Source organism: Notolepis coatsorum (genome assembly GCF_963971535.1).
Source record: "Notolepis coatsorum genome assembly, chromosome: 19".
In the NCBI taxonomy this organism is placed as follows: domain Eukaryota; kingdom Metazoa; phylum Chordata; class Actinopteri; order Aulopiformes; family Paralepididae; genus Notolepis; species Notolepis coatsorum.
Window position 1 is genome coordinate 19,736,068 of NC_140183.1, and position 21,087 is coordinate 19,757,154.

General features: G+C 41.8%; 1 protein-coding gene across 1 annotated transcript in view; it reads right to left on the bottom strand.

Annotated features, from left to right (window-relative positions):
• Nucleotides 1-8,616: 8,616 nt before the first annotated feature.
• Nucleotides 8,617-21,087, bottom strand: part of oxr1a (oxidation resistance 1a) — a 47,315-nt gene continuing 34,844 nt past the window's right edge. The window contains exons 7-11 of the mRNA XM_084336824.1: nucleotides 19,626-19,751; nucleotides 14,311-14,463; nucleotides 12,580-12,675; nucleotides 11,392-11,465; nucleotides 8,617-10,769 (exon numbers count right to left, since the gene is read on the bottom strand). Coding sequence (XP_084192950.1) covers nucleotides 10,634-10,769; nucleotides 11,392-11,465; nucleotides 12,580-12,675; nucleotides 14,311-14,463; nucleotides 19,626-19,751 — 585 coding nt within the window. The 3' untranslated portion in view covers nucleotides 8,617-10,633. The remainder of the gene's footprint in view (nucleotides 10,770-11,391; nucleotides 11,466-12,579; nucleotides 12,676-14,310; nucleotides 14,464-19,625; nucleotides 19,752-21,087) is intronic.

Sequence of the window (21,087 nt, forward strand, 5' to 3'; positions counted from 1 at the left end):
GACCCGGGAGGGGATAAAGGGAATTGAGTCCCAGAACTGAAGCAAAGTCCAATGAAATGAAGCTCAGGGGGTTGTGTTTCTCTGAGCTGACTCTGGATCAGTTCCTCAGTCTTCTGCACTGTCCCTGTTTACCTGTCAATGTCTTGTGATTGATGAGCTGTAATTTAATAAATGGCAAATCTGTCCAAATTTGTCTTTCTTTGTTATCGCCTGTAGTTTTCATTAGACTGGGATGTTGTAAAATGTGCAGTATTTTCATAGATAGAGCTATAGATAACATTCAGCCACTAGATGTCACACTTTTTTTTAAATTATATTCATTAATCAATATTGTTTTTTTTGGGGGGGTAGCAATACTTTTATTCCGCACCTTTCCAAAAGCTCTGTGGATGTATTATTATTAATCTAGAGCACATTTAACATTACACTTGGGTCTATATACCATACTTCCCACAATCCACCCAAGTCCCGCCTACCAATGACTAATTACATCAGAATCACTAGATTCATGTATATGTTTGAATATGGCACATTTTAAGGAAATACTTTTTAGACCAACATTATTGCATTAGGATCTAATGTAAATCCCATATTTGGTTATATGCTTATTTGAGTGGTTATTTATTCATTTGTGGCCCTTTCATTAATGGTAAATGGGCTGCATTTAGATAACAGCTTTTATCCAAAGCACTTTACAACTTATGTCTCGCATTCACCCATTCAATCACACACAGCCATGCAGTGTCTTGCTCAAGGACACTTGGACATGTGGCCCAGGATTCAAGCCCAGGTCTCCTGAATGGGAAGAGAAAGATTTATAGACTAGCCAGAGGGAACCCCGTCACGACAGAGGGAACCTGGTCACCACAGAGGGAACCCCGTCACGACAGAGAGAACCCCGTCACGACAGAGAGAACCCGGCCACCACAGAGGGAACCCGGTCACGACAGAGGGAACCTGGTCACGACAGAGGGAACCCTGTCACAACAGAGGGAACCCTGTCACAACAGAGGGAACCCCGTCACGACAGAGGGAACCCGGTCACCACAGACGGAACCCCGTCACGACAGAGAGAACCCGGTCACCACAGAGGGAACCCTGTCACGACAGAGAGAACCCGGTCACCACAGACGGAACCCCGTCACGACAGAGAGAACCCGGTCACCACAGACGGAACCCCGTCACGACAGAGAGAACCCGGTCACCACAGAGGTCACTACAGACGGAACCCCGTCACCACAGACGGAACCCCGTCACCACAGACGGAACCCCGTCACCACAGAGGGACTTATATTATAACTAAGGCTTTTTATTTACCCAGGTTTGCTGAGCACATACATTTAGCAACGCCCTGCTTCACACTCACACAGTTGCACACATTCACATCTGGGAACTTCCCAGTACAACCAGTCTGACACTGTTGACCACTAGGAGCTGCCCAGTACAACCACAGTCTGACACTGTTGACCACTAGGAGCTGCCCAGTACAACCACAGTCTGACACTGTTGACCACTAGGAGCTGCCCAGTACAACCACAGTCTGACACTGTTGACCACTAGGAGCTGCCCAGTACAACCACAGTCTGACACTGTTGACCACTAGGAGCTGCCCAGTACAACCACAGTCTGACACTGTTGACCACTAGGAGCTGCCCAGTACAACCACAGTCTGACACAGTTGACCACTAGGAGCTGCCCAGTACAACCACAGTCTGACACTGTTGACCACTAGGAGCTGCCCAGTACAACCACAGTCTGACACTGTTGACCACTAGGAGCTGCCCAGTACAACCACAGTCTGACACTGTTGACCACTAGGAGCTGCCCAGTACAACCACAGTCTGACACTGTTGACCACTAGGAGCTGCCCAGTACAACCACAGTCTGACACTGTTGACCACTAGGAGCTGCCCAGTACAACCACAGTATGACACTGTTGACCACTAGGAGCTGCCCAGTACAACCACAGTCTGACACAGTTGATCACTAGGAGCTGCCCAGCACAACCACAGTATGACACTGTTGACCACTAGGAGCTGCCCAGTACAACCACAGTATGACACTGTTGACCACTAGGAGCTGCCCAGTACAACCACAGTCTGACACTGTTGACCACTAGGAGCTGCCCAGTACAACCACAGTCTGACACTGTTGACCACTAGGAGCTTCCCAGTACAACCACAGTCTGACACTGTTGACCACTAGGAGCTGCCCAGTACAACCACAGACTGACACTGTTGACCACTAGGAGCTGTCCAGTACAACCACAGTATGACACTGTGAGCTACTCCACTGGAGCAGTTGCGGGTTAAGTGCCTTCAGCGGTTGGTATCGAGGGGGGAGAGTGATATTTCTTCCTGCTGGGGAATTGAACCGGCGACCTTCCGGTCACAAGCGATCGTGTCTCTAACCTTTAGCCCTCCGCTGCTGCTTCAGGCTTCAGGCAGGGCTGCCCTGCTACACTGACATTCTGACCTCTGACCTCCACCTTCCACATCACCACTGTAACACACCTGTATTCCAGGTCTCCCGTGTGGCAAGACAAACGTCTCCTGGTCGGCCAGAGGACCATCCCCCCTCAGGCCAAGAGATACAGTAGTAGGCTTACTTCAGGCCAGTGCTTCTCAATTATATTTTTTCCCGCAACCTTTGACACAAAATAATGATTTTTATTTCTCATTTCATGCTATGAATAATAATTGGAGGAGGAGCTTTAGACTTCAAATATTCTTTATTTCACAAGAAGAAAAAGCATCTATACCAAATATTATAAACATGATCATTTGGATATCTTATCATGACCCCCCACCCCACCATCAAAAATAATCTCATCACCTTGTGCGTCCCGCCCCCAAGGTAAGAACCATTGCTTCATCTGCACCTTGTGTATACTATTTACTTTTACTGCAATATATATTCAAATTACATTTTTCTATATATAACCGATAGGGCATACAGACCCTCATCTGCACCTTTGTTTACACTGTTTAATTTTCTCATATTTCTATATTCAGATAACATTTTATTGCCTTATTTATGTCTTTCTACTATTACCCTGCCCATACCTGTACCTCCCCTCCCCCTCCTGCTATGACACCCGAATTTCCCCATGGGGACCAATAAATTAATATCTTATCTTATTTATCTTTAATTAATTAAGCAGTGCTATTGCTACACAAGCAAAGCCCAAATGAAACCAGTCACAGACACTGACATAATACAACCACTAGATGGCGCTCAATCATTAATAACTCAGACCTTTATTGGAACTGTCACAGTACACAAGACACTGGGGTTTGTCGTCTTGCCTGAAAAGCACAGTAGATGGTAAAGTAAACGCAGTCTGGATTAAGTTATTATACTGTGTTTCTACTGACTTTCAGGATAACTTGTTGGTAGGACATAACATGATGGATATTGAGAATGAAAGTAGAGGCTTCAGTAGGCAGCTTGACGTCTGGAGGTGGAACCAGTCATCTTATGGGACCTATTAGGCCTTTATCAGAGCCAGCATGCAGGAAGTATTTACTGTCTCTGGTGATGAAGAAGTATAAAGACTGTCTCTAGTGATAGCTCTATAAAGACTGTCTCTAGTGATAGCTCTATAAAGGCTGTCTCTAGTGATAGCTCTATAAAGACTCTCTAGTGATAGCTCCATAAAGACTGTCTCTAGTGATAGCTCCATAAAGACTGTCTCTATAAAGACTGTCTCTAGTGATAGCTCTATAAAGACTGTCTCTAGTGATAGCTCCATAAAGACTGTCTCTAGTGATAGCTCTATAAAGACTGTTTCTAGTGATATCTCTATAAAGACTCTCTAGTGATAGCTCTATAAAGACTGTCTCTAGTGATAGCTCTATAAAGACTGTATCTAGTGATAGCTCTATAAAGACTGTCTCTGGTGATAGCTCCATAAAGACTGTCTCTAGTGATAGCTCTATAAAGACTGTCTCTAGCGATAGCTCTATAAAGACTGTCTCTAGTGATAGCTCTATAAAGACTGTCTCTAGTGATAGCTCTATAGACTGTCTCTAGTGATATCTCCATAAAGACTGTCTCTAGTGATAGCTCTATAAAGACTGTCTCTAGTGATAGCTCTATAAAGACTGTCTCTGGTGATAGCTCCATAAAGACTGCCTCTAGTGATAGCTCCATAAAGACTGTCTCTAGTGATAGCTCCATAAAGACTAGTGATAGCTCCATAAAGACTGTCTCTGGTGATAGCTCCATAAAGACTGCCTCTAGTGATAGCTCCATAAAGACTGTCTCTAGTGATAGCTCCATAAAGACTAGTGATAGCTCTATAAAGACTGTCTCTAGTGAAAGCTCTATAGACTGTCTCTAGTGATAGCTCTATAAAGACCGTCTCTAGTGATAGCTCCATAAAGACTGTCTCTAGTGATAGCTCTATAAAGACTGTCTCTAGTGATAGCTCTATAAAGACTGTCTCTAGTGATAGCTCTATAAAGACTGTCTCTAGTGATAGCTCTATAAAGACTGTCTCTAGTGATAGCTCTATAAAGACTGTCTCTAGTGATAGCTCTATAAAGACTGTCTGTGGTGAAAGCTCTATAAAGACTGTCTCTAGTGATAGCTCCATAAAGACTGTCTCTAGCGATAGCTCTATAAAGACTGTCTCTAGTGATAGCTCTATAAAGACTGTCTCTAGTGATAGCTCTATAAAGACTGTCTCTAGTGATAGCTCTATAAAGACTGTCTCTAGTGATAGCTCTATAGACTGTCTCTAGTGATAGCTCTATAAAGACTGTCTCTAGTGGTAGCTCTATAAAGACTGTCTCTAGTGATAGCTCTATAAAGACTGTCTCTAGTGATAGCTCTATAAAGACTGTCTCTAGTGATAGCTCTATAAAGACTGTCTCTAGTGATAGCTCTATAAAGACTGTCTCTAGTGATAGCTCTATAAAGACTGTTTCTAGTGATAGCTCTATAGACTGTCTCTAGTGATAGCTCTATAAAGACTGTCTCTAGTGATAGCTCTATAGACTGTCTCTAGTGATAGCTCTATAGACTGTCTCTAGTGATAGCTCTATAAAGACTGTCTCTAGTGGTAGCTCTATAAAGACTGTCTCTAGTGATAGCTCTATAAAGACTGTCTCTAGTGATAGCTCTATAAAGACTGTCTCTAGTGATAGCTCTATAAAGACTGTCTCTAGTGATAGCTCTAAAGACTGTCTCTAGTGATAGTTCCATAGACTGTCTCTGGTGATAGCTCTATAAAGACTGTCTCTAGTGATAGTTCCATAAAGACTGTCTCTAGTGATAGCTCTATAAAGACTGTCTCTAGTGATAGCTCTAAAGACTGTCTCTAGTGATAGCTCTAAAGACTGTCTCTAGTGATAGCTCCATAGACTGTCTCTGGTGATAGCTCTATAAAGACTGTCTCTAGTGATAGCTCTATAAAGACTGTCTCTAGTGATAGCTCTATAAAGACGGTCTCTAGTGATAGCTCTATAAAGACTGTCTCTAGTGATAGCTCTATAAAGACTGTCTCTGGTGATAGCTCTATAAAGACTGTCTCTAGTGATAGCTCCATAAAGACTGTCTCTAGCGATAGCTCTATAAAGACTGTCTCTAGTGATAGCTCTATAAAGACTGTCTCTAGTGATAGCTCTATAAAGACTGTCTCTAGTGATAGCTCTATAAAGACTGTCTCTAGTGATAGCTCTATAAAGACTGTCTCTAGTGATAGCTCTATAAAGACTGTCTCTAGTGATAGCTCTATAAAGACTGTCTGTGGTGAAAGCTCTATAAAGACTGTCTCTAGTGATAGCTCTATAGACTGTCTCTAGTGATAGCTCTATAAAGACCGTCTCTAGTGATAGCTCCATAAAGACTGTCTCTAGTGATAGCTCTATAAAGACTGTCTCTAGTGATAGCTCTATAAAGACTGTCTCTAGTGATAGCTCTATAAAGACTGTCTCTAGTGATAGCTCTATAAAGACTGTCTCTAGTGATAGCTCTATATAGACTGTCTCTAGTGATAGCTCTATAAAGACCGTCTCTAGTGATAGCTCCATAAAGACTGTCTCTAGTGATAGCTCTATAAAGACTGTCTCTAGTGATAGCTCTATAAAGACTGTCTCTAGTGATAGCTCTATAAAGACTGTCTGTGGTGAAAGCTCTATAAAGACTGTCTCTAGTGATAGCTCCATAAAGACTGTCTCTAGCGATAGCTCCATAAAGACTGTCTCTAGTGATAGCTCTATAAAGACTGTCTCTAGTGATAGCTCTATAAAGACTGTCTCTAGTGATAGCTCTATAGACTGTCTCTAGTGATAGCTCTATAAAGACTGTCTCTAGTGGTAGCTCTATAAAGACTGTCTCTAGTGATAGCTCTATAGACTGTCTCTAGTGATAGCTCTATAAAGACTGTCTCTAGTGGTAGCTCTATAAAGACTGTCTCTAGTGATAGCTCTATAAAGACTGTCTCTAGTGATAGCTCTATAAAGACTGTCTCTAGTGATAGCTCTATAAAGACTGTCTCTAGTGATAGCTCTAAAGACTGTCTCTAGTGATAGTTCCATAGACTGTCTCTGGTGATAGCTCTATAAAGACTGTCTCTAGTGATAGTTCCATAAAGACTGTCTCTAGTGATAGCTCTATAAAGACTGTCTCTAGTGATAGCTCTAAAGACTGTCTCTAGTGATAGCTCTAAAGACTGTCTCTAGTGATAGCTCCATAGACTGTCTCTGGTGATAGCTCTATAAAGACGGTCTCTAGTGATAGCTCTATAAAGACTGTCTCTAGTGATAGCTCTATAAAGACTGTCTCTGGTGATAGCTCTATAAAGACTGTCTCTAGTGATAGCTCCATAAAGACTGTCTCTAGCGATAGCTCTATAAAGACTGTCTCTAGTGATAGCTCCATAAAGACTGTCTCTAGCGATAGCTCTATAAAGACTGTCTCTAGTGATAGCTCCATAAAGACTGTCTCTAGTGATAGCTCTAAAGCAGACCTGGGCATTGTACGATCCGGCCCGCGGGATGATTCCGACCGGCCCGCGAAATATTACATAAAAAAAAAAAAAAATTAAACTTTTTTCTTTTCATGTCAACGTTCACACGCACAATATACGCGTAGGAGACATGCTCAGAAGATGTTGGTTCTCTTTGGATCCACCTACATATGTGAACAGACATTCTCAGTCATGACGTTTACCAAGTCCAGGTACAGATCCTCTCTCACTGATGAACATCTGGCAGCTGTGCTTCGCATCTCCACCTCAGACATGCAACCTGACTTTGATGGACTTGTTAAAGCTCAACAGAGACTGGATTTCTCACACTGAATGAAAAAAAAAAGAACTGAAGAACACTAAAATGTGGAAATATAACAAGTGAAATGGGACACTTGATATATTTTTTTCTTTTTTTTGCACAGTTCTGAAAACATTAAATGTTTGATATAGGCATGTAAAGTAAAAAAGGCTACAAAACTGGGACACTTTTCTTTACACAGTTCAGTGACATGTCTTGTTTATTTTTGCTATAAGATGATGTGATGTCTTTAGAAAGCTAAGAAAATCCTTGTTTCAATAGTATATGAAACTCAAAATGCCCTTTGTTATTAATGTTTCACATTTTGTTTATCATTTTGGAAATAAATTCTATTTGAATAAATGATATTTTTGAAAGCTAACCTCACCTTTTAATTGCCAAATAATAACATACTCTTACCAGGGTTCAAAACAATGCCATTTACTGCTTTTTATATAGAAATAAAATGTATATTATGCATAATTGAGTTTGGAATTTTGGCCCGGCCCCCCCAACATATTTTCAGTTGCTCATTCGGCCCCCTGGGAAAAATAATTGCCCACCCCTGCTCTAAAGACTGTCTCTAGTGATAGCTCCATAGACTGTCTCTGGTGATAGCTCCATAAAGACTGTCTCTAGTGCTAGCTCTATAAAGACTGTCTCTGGTGATAGCTCTATAAAGACTGTCTCTAGTGATAGCTCCATAAAGACTGTCTCTAGTGATAGCTCCATAAAGACTGTATCTAGCAATAGCTCCATAAAGACTGTCTCTAGTGATAGCTCCATAAAGACTGTATCTAGCGATAGCTCCATAAAGACTGTCTCTAGTGATAGCTCCATAAAGACTGTCTCTAGCGATAGCTCCATAAAGACTGTATCTAGCGATAGCTCCATAAAGACTGTCTCTAGTGATAGCTCCATAAAGACTGTATCTAGCGATAGCTCCATAAAGACTGTCTCTAGTGATAGCTCCATAAAGACTGTATCTAGTGATAGCTCCATAAAGACTGTCTCTAGTGATAGCTCCATAAAGACTAGTGATAGCTCTTTGTTGAGATGCATAACTTCAGAAATCACTTGGAATGAGCAGATATTTTAGTTCAACTCTATTTGAGGTCAGGGTGTGACATGAGGTCTCCAGAGGTCACGGTAAGGGTTTATAAACAAGGTGGAAACATCTACGAAAAGCAGATACAATGGCAGCCACGATAAATGACCATTCATGGACCACTGATAAATGTGGATTTGAATGTGAAAATCTATTCCATCAATTGCAATGTCTGCGACGTCACCACTGTATCCTGGCCCTGACGCATCACAAACTCAGCCACATCCCAGGTTACAACAATTTATTCCGCTTTATTGTTATTTATACATCACTGATACATTGTAATCTGGTGAAATAACTGGAGGAATTATCCATATTATTCTTTGTGACTCTCCACAAGGACAGGTACTTGCTGTGGGAAGATTGGAGGAGGGAGGGGTAAGGACACGTCGGCCTCTCCTTAAGTCTTACCTACCTGCCGTACTGCCGCCTCGCCAGACGTGTCCAGACCCCCCGCCCCTCAGGCCTTCCCCCGTTTAGACACACAAGAGCGTTTTAAGGTATAACGTTTACCCTTATTGATATTGGTAGCAGCAAGCTTTCTACTAACAGTTAACATGTTTATGATCTAAACAGAAAAGGACTGAACAGCTACTGCTAATAGAATCTATGAACCTGGCCTTGACCATTAACACCAGAGTAAAGTGCTAGAAGCAACCCACCAATCCACACTTTTATATATATATATAGTATATATTTATATATATAGGAACAAATCTACTATTTTAACATTAATTTACAGGGCAATATACATTATATTTGTAACAGCTGAAATATCAGGACAAAAAAGATTACTGTCACACTTAACAGCAATATATATATGATTATATAAATCCATATATAACCATATATACCAATATATAATTGTCATATATGCATGTAAAACAGTTACCCACGTCTCAGGCTTTTCAAATGATACCCAGAAAAGCGACGGTGTCTGGATAGAAGAGTTTCTCCCTCGAAGACGTAAAAGCTTTACAAGTTTCTCTTGAAAGAGCGACAGGAAGGAGCGGCTAAAGCGCTGCTGAAACCCGCCTTTATTTGAGGTCACATGACAGTAATTTGCATATTCCACGAATCTATTGCAACACGTTTACTGTCTACAAACAGTCCACGCAGCCTCCTGGCGGAGCGGCTGGCGTCAGCTGGACTCACACGTACACACCCACTGAACAGAACGTTACGACGATGGCTATTGTGATTATAGCTGTGTGCTTTGAGATGGTGTGTGCTGATGGCAAGACGACAGGAGGACTACAACACACCATACTATAGTTTAGGCTCAGAAGAGAAACCCCAGATGGAACTGTTCAAAAAGACATCCTCCTCCTCGTCTTCATCGTATCCTGTTGCTGCCAATGGCTTTTTTTTTTTTGTATTATCTTTTCTTTTTTGTGTTTCACCACCAATCTGAATCTGTGTTTTCTGTCTTGACACTCCACCACAGAGAGCAACGGAATGTGTTTTGTGTTTTTCTATTATTATTATTATTGTTATTATATACTTTTTGTATTTTTGTTATTATTTTATAATCAAACTGGGTCTCGAGCACATACAGTGATTAACATCCTACTGACTGAACACAGTTCTGGGAGGGGGGTGTTGAGAGAGGGGGTGGGGACTCCTTGAGTGTCTGTAATGTTCAGATACAGGATCTGGACTACGGCAGTTCTCCCTCCTGACGGCAGAGTCCCAAACCTGAGACGCCATCGTCTTCACCAACTCTCTGGGGAGAGAGCGGCTCCGATGGTCCTTCTTTCTTCAAGGCCTTGATGGCCCCTTCTTCTCTCTCCTTCCCTCTCTTTCTCTTCTCTCTCTCCATACCCTCTCTTCTCTCCTAATCCTCTCTTCTTCTTCTTCTTCTCTCTCCTCTTCTCTCTCTCTTCATAACTTGTAATACATAAACCATCTGGCCGTTTTTGTTTTTTTTACCCTGATATAGTTCACTGCTTCTACACACTCCCCCTACTCTGCGAAGACGCTGCACAAGGCTGGAACAAGATACACACAAAGGTCATTTTTCACAAAGAAAATAAAAAGCTCCGTTATAACTGCAGTAGTAGTAGTTAACGCACGACAAGCATCCGATAGCTGGCTTCCGGCCCCGGTAGCCCCGGAGATGTGCAGGTTTGGGACCATTGTTCTACAGGAGGAGGACGACTCCTCATATAATCCTGGTTCAGGACTGTTCTGTCTGTTTCCCTGTTGGCGTTGTGTTTTTTTTTTCCTTTCTCTTTTCTTTTCCGTGTTATTCAAAAGCCCAGATCTCTATGTCCTGCACATAGAAGTCCTCCTTCTTGGAGAGCATGGGGTTCCCGAAGGTCTTACAGGAGTGGCTCCTGCCGTGGTACAGGTCCCCGTCCAGCCACAGGCCGAACTCCCCGCTGCAGGGAGGAGAACAGGGCCGGGAAATCAGGAACACACCACCAACATTATGGGAAAACCGCTTACCGTCTTCTCCAGAGTCGGACAAGAAGACAGATATCAATTTCCTCTCGGTTTGTTCAGTAGCAAGCTATCCGGCTGCACGCTAGCCTAGCTTAGCACAAATTGATGGAAGTGGATAGGGATCAATTAGCCTATTATTAGCTATTGGCCAAAAACACCTCTTCGGGAGTTTTAAGCAAGGCTATTGGTCCGTATATCTTCCATTCACGTGTGCTAAGCAATTTATGTATCCAGAATCCAATTTTCCAAATAATTCAAAAAAGAATTTGAATAGAATCCATTAAAAAAAATTACTAAATCAAACAATAACATTTAAAATGTATATTTAGTGTATATATATATATAGTGGTCAAATATGAAGCACACGCTACCTCCTACATGAACAAGCCAAGATCAATGCAAAATCTGTTTAGCTGGATACTTAATTCATGTCTTTAAATGTCAGCTTGTATCATCTTGATTCAATTAAGGCAAATGCTAATGTGATTACACGTTAGATCCTTCAGTTACAGTTCAGCTAGATCCACGCCCGATACATCAAACCCAGCGTGCGCTTACCTTCCCCCGCCGAACGCCAAGGAGTCCATATCTCCTTTGATGAAGAACATGTTGTCTCCCGTCCATTTGTACACCTGTCAGAGACACACAGCAGAGTGTGGGGTCATTACACAACACACACTCATTGTTGAGGGAACCTGATCCTCTACGTTCGTTTTGTCTGACGGGCAGAGGATTCTAACAAGAGACTCTTGAGGGGGGGGGCAGACAAAGTGTTTTGTGTCATGAGAGCATATTAGGTAGAGAGAGAGATCAGAGAAGAGGAGGGAGGTAGCCTGGGAGGAGAGAATAGGCCTTGAAGTCACAAATGAAAGGACCGCAGTAGAGCAGTGACAGGAATGGAGCCGCCACCGAAAGGACATTCTGCTGTCGAGCGTCTCAGATGTCAACGGGACGTGTGGCAGGGAGCAAAGTAACGGTTGAGACAGAAACAAGTCAACCATGTGGGACTCCGCCACCCTGAGGCTCCAGACAGCAGAGGACGTGACAAAGTGAAACAGTATGGCCGCCCGTCCTTCCTCAATTAGTTGTTACAGCCTAAATTGATTCATCCTTTCACTACCACCCTACAAAAGGGTTAACGCTTTCACTACAGAAGGTTAACCCTTTCACTGCCACACTACAGAAGGTTAACCTTTCACTGCCGTCTGTGTAAATACCCCTCTCCATACTGAATGAAAAATGTCAATAAAATGGTTGTAATCAAGATAATATTCACCGGTACACTTTGGTCTTTAGTAAACACTAGACTTAAAAAGAGGTCATTTACAAGATTGCTTTCATTTGCAGAACAACAATGTTAAAAATCGAATTCACAGACTTTGTCGATTAAATAGATCGTTTGATTACCGGTGATATTGGCAGTATTCCTATGACTATCAGATGATTATGAATGTCTATGTTATGCTGAAATAAGACCGGTATTTCATTATTCCACTTCAGGCCTGGGTGTAAAGAAGCAGCTAATCTAGTCCACATGTGTGATGATATTCTGTTAATTCATTAACCAAATGTTATTACCTGCATTGCTTTTATGCCTTTCTTACTATCCGCATTGCTTTTACTCTGTCAATTCTATGTCCATTTGATGTCTATTTTATTGCTTGAAGCACTTTGAAAGGTGCTATACAAATAAAGTGTATTGTTATTATTAGTCTTAGACAGTCATACTGCAGTGAGACAGTTTACCTCAAACTCTGGGTTGAATGTGAAGAGGAACGTTTCTCCAGTCCCATAGAACCCTTCGCTGACCTTGAATGGTTCAGATGCCAGCGCCCCAAACACCTGGAGAGAAGTACCATCAAGTTATTAATACATCACAACACTAGTACCATCAAGTTATTAATACATCACAATTCACAACACTAGTACCATCAAGTTAGTACTACATCACAACACTAGTACCATCAAGTTAGTACTACATCACAACACTAGTACCATCAAGTTAGTAATACATCACAACACTAGTACCATCAAGTTAGTACTACATCACAACACTAATACCATCAAGTTAGTAATACATCACAACACTAGTACCATCAAGTTAGTAATACATCACAACACTAATACCATCAAGTTAGTAATACATCACAACACTAGTACCATCAAGTTAGTAATACATCACAACACTAATACCATCAAGTTAGTAATACATAACACTAGTACCATCAAGTTAGTACTACATCACAACACTAGTAACATCAAGTTATTAATACATCACAACACTAGTAACATCAAGTTATTAATACATCACAACACTAGTAAACATCAAGTTAGTAATACATAACACTAGTACCATCAAGTTAGTACTACATCACAACACTAGTAACATCAAGTTATTAATACATCACAACACTAGTAACATCAAGTTATTAATACATCACAACACTAGTAAACATCAAGTTAGTAATACATTACACAACACTAATACCATCAAGTTAGTACTACATCACAACACTAGTAACATCAAGTTATTAATACATCACAACACTAGTAAACATCAAGTTAGTAATACATTACACAACACTAATACCATCAAGTTAGTAATACATCACAACACTAGTACCATCAAGTTAGTAATACATCACAACACAATTAGTGTACAGAACATATTTACTATGTAATCCTTAAAACGATTGTATCTTATGTCCTCATAAACCAAACCAAAATCCTTTTGAGGCACCATAAGCCTTCTTTGAATGCTTTGTAAACTAAATTGTGGGTCCTGTTTTGCAGTGAAACGACAATTCTTCAGGCAGATGTTTGTTCCAGAGACCCAGTTTCAAATGTCTCTCCCAAAGCTGCATAGTGCACCTTTAGTATTGGTAGTATTTTGAATTGGTATTTTGTGAAAACACCGTTGGCCGTATAATCCAGCCCTGTTACGCTCTCTTGACTTTGACATTGCAATTCTGGACGAAATGTGCTGTATTAATAAAAGTGTGATTGATTTGATTGATGCTATGGTGTATTTAATTTATTTTTGTTTTTGTTTGTATCTCTTTTAGCCCTGTTGGGCTATTCTTCCAAGAGTCAATAGCATAAAAACACACTTAATACATGACATTTAAAATTATACAGAATACAAAACATACATTCAAGAAATACATACAGAAAAAGCTAAATAAATAATGTCTATTGTCTAATGTCTTTTGTGTTGTTTGTGGTGTTTTTATTTTCTACTTGGCATCTTGTATTTATTAGTAAAGTTTTGGTCTGTATTTCTTATTTCTTATTATCTTGTCATTATTATATTTATTGTTGGTGTCGTGTTGTCAAAAGAAAATTGAAAATAAATCATGAAAAAGCTCAATAAAAATGATAAAAAATGTAAATAAAAAGGTTACACATTACATAGTCATACTAATTAAAAGGTTAATCAAGTAATTTTAAATTGCACTGAGTCTTTCAGCAGCTCACCTGTCCGTCGCTGTCCTTGATGACCATGAGGACGGGTGTGTCCTGGCCCTGCATGGTGCGGTACAGAGTCTTGATGCTCATGCCGTTTTTCGCCGTCCCAAAGGCCAACGTCCACGGGTAGCCGATGGTGCGCGGCGGGAGGTTACGAGCCAGCTGGAGGCAGAAAGGCCACAGCCATCAATGCTCAATTACGTCTGCCGTGACCTTTTAACACCGGCTGGCTTTTAAAAAGAGACTAACGGGGCTCCAAGCCGCTACGGTCTACTCTCTAGAGGAGGAAAGGTCTGCTAGCTCCCTGGAAGAGAGCACCTTGTCTATCGCTGCCAGACAGGGATTAAGAGAGACAGATAAAAACACACTAATAACTATGAGGAGTAATGGCAAGAGACAGACACAGGGTAGGAAACGAACCTGGACGTAATGGCCTCCTTTTATATAGCACTTTCATCCAAATCGCTTTACAATTTATGCCTCACATTCACACACCCAACGGCGGAGGCAACCAGACAAGGTGCCAACCTGCTCATCGGGAGCAGTTAGGGGTTAAGTGTGTTGCTCAAGAAGGAGCCGGAATCGAACCAGGAACCTTCTGATTACCAGACGACTGCTCTACCTCCTGAGCCACGGTCGCCCCAGTAATGGCCTGATACAAATTAAACAACATGGAATTGATTGCATGCATTCTACAAACACACAGGCTAATTGATCAATACATGCATTGCACCATAATGTAAACCTATGCATTCTGCTCGTTCCTAATATTAGTCCCTAATGTGTTTGTTGTGTTTTAAAAGCATGCTTGTTCAGTGGAAGAGCAGAATCAGCCATACATATTTATAGGCTGTCAAAGTTAACGCGGTATTAACGCGTTATCGCCCGATTCTATTAACGCCACTATTTTTTTAAACTCGTGATTCACTTTTAAGAAATACTTTTTTTTTAATATATATATATTTTTAACTTTTTTTTTACTAGACTTCACTCGGGTGTATTATTGATGCTCTCATTGATACTACGTTTGTTTCTGAAGTGTGTGTGTGTGTGTGGTATATATATAGAGAGAGGGGGGTGAGAGAGATGAGGAAGGGGCAAGAGAGAAAGAGAGCTGGGAGAGAGTGTGTGTGAGAGGGGGGGGGGGTGTGTGATTACTCAGCCCTTGTGTGGGTGAATGTAACAAGTTCCTAATGTTTTCTTTCCCCCTATTATTTCATGCACACTTTATTCATTGTTTTAAATTATTATTTTCTTTTAAGTTATTGATTGATTGAAATGTATGCAATTTTTTTTATATTTGATATTTTTATTCGTTTTCTTTAGACATTACAGTAGACAATACGAACGTGACATACATACACTTATCGACAAAACAAACAAAAAAAACAGACCAACACCAAAAAATATGTAGAAAGAAATATATATATATAATAATAATAATAATAATAATAATAATAATAATAATAATAATAATAATAATAATAATAATAATAATAATATACGTAACATAATATATAATAATATATATATATATATATCATTATATAATAATAATAATAATTAAATAAAAAAAAAAAAAAAAAAAAAAAAGTATATGTATATATAGGATATATATATGAATAAAAGAAAAGAAAAAAAATAAAAAGTTCTCAGAGTATTTCGTGTTACAGAGTCGTTCCTATACAGTGTCCTTGTTTCAGGAGGTGAGAGACGTAGTCAACCGTTCCACATACGAGATAAAGGGTTGCCACACCACATCAAATTTCCCACTTGATCCCCGTAAAGTATATTTAATCTTTTCAACTTTTAAATGGTACATTACATCACAAATCCACCTGCCAAATGAGGGAGGATGTTCATCTTTCCAGTTCATAAGAATGAGATGTCTTGCTAGAAGGGAGGAGTAAGCGATGCAGTTCAGTTGTGCTTTTGGTAGATGTAAGTCGTCGGAGAGAACACCAAAAAAAAACAGGAAGTGACACGGTTCCAGTACCCGACCTGCCAGTTCTGAGTAGAGCTTAAATATGGATGACCAGAGTCACCAGAAGTCTGCTAGGCTGACATGACCAAAATGTGTGATACAGACCGGCCAGGGCTTGTTTGCATCTGTTACAAGTAGGACTAACCTCAGGGAAAATTTTTGACAGTTTGAGTTTGGATATATGTAGCCGATGTACAATCTTAAATTGAATAAGCCTGTGTCTCGCACAGATAGATGAAGCGTGAAATTTTTTTAGTATTCTTGACCACACCTCTTCTGATATGTCTATTCCAAAGTCCCTTTCCCAGTGCCCCTTTATTATTGAGAGTGACGAGTTTATGCAAATTTGCAATGCATGAGGGTCATCCTTTTGTGTTAAATGGCTGCATAAAGCAAGCATTTGTTGACTCTCATGTTGATAAGAGTATTAAAACTTGGAACTTGAAAAAGATCCGTTGAAGGTAGATAAAAAAATACTATGGACAATCATGCGATTAATCGCGATTAAATATTTTAATCGATTGACAGCACTAATATATATATATATATATATATATATATTAAGGCTGTCATTCGATTAAAATATTTAATCTGATTAATCGCATGATTGTCCATAGTTAATTACAAATTAATCGCATATTTTGTATCTGTTCTACATGTACCTTAAACGGATCTTTTTCAAGTTTTAATACTCTTATCAACATGAGTCAACAAATGCTTGCCATTTAACACAAAAGGATGACCCTCATGCATTGAAATGTTGCATCAAATTCAAAACAGAGTGATACACAAAATAACTTAAAAGAAAATAATAATTTAAAACAATGAATAAAGTGTGCATGAAATAATAGGGGAAAGAAAACGTTAGGAACTTGTTACATTCACCCACACGAGGGCTGAGGACTCACACCCCCCCTCTCTCTCTCACACACTCCCAGCTCTCTTTCTCTCTTGCCCCTTCTTCATTTCTCACCCCTCTCACACACACACACACACACACACACACACACACACACACACACACACACACACACACACACACACACACACACACACACACACACACACACACACACACACACACACACACACACACACACACACACACACACACACACACACACACACACACTTTGAAATCAGAAACAAACATAGTATCAATAATACACCTGAGTGAGAAAAAAAACAAAAAAAAAAGTATAAAACGTTACTCTTGCGTTAAAAAAATAGTGGCGTTAAAATAATTGTGCAGGCACATTTTGGAGCTTATCTGGTTTTGTTGTTTTGAGCTAAAGCAATCAAAAGATTGGGGCTTTCAGATAAGCTGCCATCTTAGCACCTCTGCTCTCTACTGAGCTGGTGCTGCAAGGTCACACCTCTGGGGGATTAAAGGAAGATGCTTATTGATCATCTATGAATCAATATTGCCAATAGGGACTCATTTGGAACGTGCGTGTGTGTTTACCATGCATGCAAGGTATTCACCGATGACAAACGAATGTATTGATTTGCTTAAAACACAGCTGTATTGTTTTGGCTGTTAATAATGGGTCAAACGTTTACCTACAGTTTAATCTATATTCCAATATCAGTGAGGAAAGAAATAAGCAGCAATCTTTTCACTCGAGCAGTGATTGATGCAAAGCAGAGAAGAAACTTGGTCTATCTTCAAGTCCTGACACGCTGAAGTACACATGCAACTAGTATCTGCTACCGCATGCTTGCTTATGTGCAGTACATGTGCTGATTTCTGTGGTGGGCAGGTGTGTGTGTGCATGGTTCTGGTTTCTGTGGTGGGCAGGTGTGTGTGTGCATGGTGCTGGTTTCTGCGGTGGGCAGGTGTGTGTGTGTGCATGTGCTGGTTTCTGTGGTGGGCAGGTGTGTGTGTGTGTGCATGTGCTGGTTTCTGTGGTGGGCAGGTGTGTGTGTGCATGTGCTGGTTTCTGTGGTGGGCAGGTGTGTGTGTGTGCATGTGCTGGTTTCTGTGGTGGGCAGGTGTGTGTGTACATGGTGCTGGTTTCTGTGGTGGGCAGGTGTGTGTGTGTACATGGTGCTGGTTTCTGCGGTGGGCAGGTGTGTGTGTGTGCATGTGCTGGTTTCTGTGGTGGGCAGGTGTGTGTGTACATGGTGCTGGTTTCTGTGGTGGGCAGGTGTGTGTGTGCATGGTGCTGGTTTCTGCGGTGGGCAGGTGTGTGTGTGTGCATGTGCTGGTTTCTGTGGTGGGCAGGTGTGTGTGTGCATGGTGCTGGTTTCTGTGGTGGGCAGGTGTGTGTGTGTGCATGGTGCTGGTTTCTGCGGTGGGCAGGTGTGTGTGTGTACATGGTGCTGGTTTCTGCGGTGGGCAGGTGTGTGTGTGCATGGTGCTGGTTTCTGTGGTGGGCAGGTGTGTGTGTGTGCATGGTGCTGGTTTCTGCGGTGGGCAGGTGTGTGTGTGCATGGTGCTGGTTTCTGCGGTGGGCAGGTGTGTGTGTGCATGGTGCTGGTTTCTGTGGTGGGCAGGTGTGTGTGTGTGCATGGTGCTGGTTTCTATGGTGGGCAGGTGTGTGTGTGTGCATGTGCTGGTTTCTGTGGTGGGCAGGTGTGTGTGTGTACATGGTGCTGGTTTCTGTGGTGGGCAGGTGTGTGTGTGTGCATGTGCTGGTTTCTATGGTGGGCAGGTGTGTGTGTGTGCATGGTGCTGGTTTCTATGGTGGGCAGGTGTGTGTGTGCATGGTGCTGGTTTCTGTGGTGGGCAGGTGTGTGTGTGTGCATGTGCTGGTTTCTGTGGTGGGCAGGTGTGTGTGTGTGCATGGTGCTGGTTTCTGTGGTGGGCAGGTGTGTGTGTGCATGGTGCTGGTTTCTGTGGTGGGCAGGTGTGTGTGTGTGCATGGTGCTGGTTTCTGTGGTGGGCAGGTGTGTGTGTGCATGGTGCTGGTTTCTGTGGTGGGCAGGTGTGTGTGTACATGGTGCTGGTTTCTGTGGTGGGCAGGTGTGTGTGTGTACATGGTGCTGGTTTCTGCGGTGGGCAGGTGTGTGTGTGTGCATGGTGCTGGTTTCTGCGGTGGGCAGGTGTGTGTGTGTACATGGTGCTGGTTTCTGCGGTGGGCAGGTGTGTGTGTGCATGGTGCTGGTTTCTGTGGTGGGCAGGTGTGTGTGTGCATGGTGCTGGTTTCTGTGGTGGGCAGGTGTGTGTGTACATGGTGCTGGTTTCTGTGGTGGGCAGGTGTGTGTGTACATGGTGCTGGTTTCTATGGTGGGCAGGTGTGTGTGTGTACATGGTGCTGGTTTCTGTGGTGGGCAGGTGTGTGTGTGCATGGTGCTGGTTTCTATGGTGGGCAGGTGTGTGTGTGTCCCTTCCTACCTTCTCTATCTGGTCCGCCTCCAGCAGGTCGCTGGGCTCAGTGAGGTTGGGCTTGAAGGTCTCTGGTTCCAGCTCCGTTTTGATGGAGGTCCCATGCTTGGAGTTGACTTCCTCCTTAGTGGTGATCTGGAAGCAGCACAGTCAGTCATCAGAGAGCTGCTCCTCCAGTGAGTCACCTACTGACTATGATATGGTCTTTGTTTAGGTTTCATGTCACTATATTGAAAGGAGTGACTTTAGCGAGGGGGTTCTAACAGTCACCATAATAACCAGTCTATGATTGCATTAGGCTCGGGTTGCAAACCTTTTGGAAGGGCTGAGATCAGACATAGCCACGTTTGTGTACTGTAGGTGTAAAAAAATATATTTGCACATAGCAGATGCATCTTGTAACGATTACAGCAGGTGTACATCAGAAACTACAACTAACTGAAGCAGAAACATCATCGCTAATCTAATGGAAACAGGTACATCATGGCTAATCTGATTGAAGTAGACACAGCAATGTTTAATCTGATTTGAAGCAGTTGGCCTGAATTAAAAAGCCTAGCTTTGACTACCAAAATATAAAAGCTTTTTCTAGGCCTAAATAAAGCCTAGAGTCTTCTAAACCATTCATTTTGTGTGAATGGAAAGCAGCCTATGCCCGCACCGAAGGCTCTGGTGGTGACAGGTGGGTTCTTTCCGTGCCGCTCTACGATGCCAGATGAGCATGTTTAGAAAAACCACAGTCTTGGCGATGGCCATTAGAGTGGATTGGCTCGTGTCTGGCATGAGAGGAAAACCAATCCAATGAATAATTTCTACTCTGCGTTTGTCATTTCCCCCGACCAGCGGAGGGTTTGGGTTGTTTATCTTTTCTCTGGGACAGCTTTGCGACAGGAGCTCTCATGTTACAGTCCTCATTGAATTAGAAGCTGGCTGTATCGTCCTCAGAAAACTATCCTCCACATAGTCAATGGCGTCTCTCCACCCTCCAACCTCCCACCCTGCCTTCTCTCTGGATCCTTCTCGTCCGCTCCCTCTGCCACTATCCACGGCGATTTACCTTTAGTCAATGTCAAATTGATAACACAGATCATAGGATACACCCCCCCCACCCAACTAGTCTATAGAGGCTATGATGGACACTGTGATGTTACTACAATAATCTATAGATCCTATAATGGGACACGGTGATGTTACTACAATAATCTATAGATCCTATAGTGGGACACAGTAATGTTGCTACAATAATCTATAGATCCTATAGTGGGACACAGTAATGTTGCTACAATAATCTATAGATCCTATAGTGGGACACAGTAATGTTGCTACAATAATCTATAGATCCTATAGTGGGACACAGTAATGTTGCTACAATAATCTACCGTAATTTTCGGACTATAAGCCGCGCCTTTTTCCCCCATTTTTCGACCCTGCGGCTTATATAACGGTGCGGCTTATATGTGACTCGACGTGA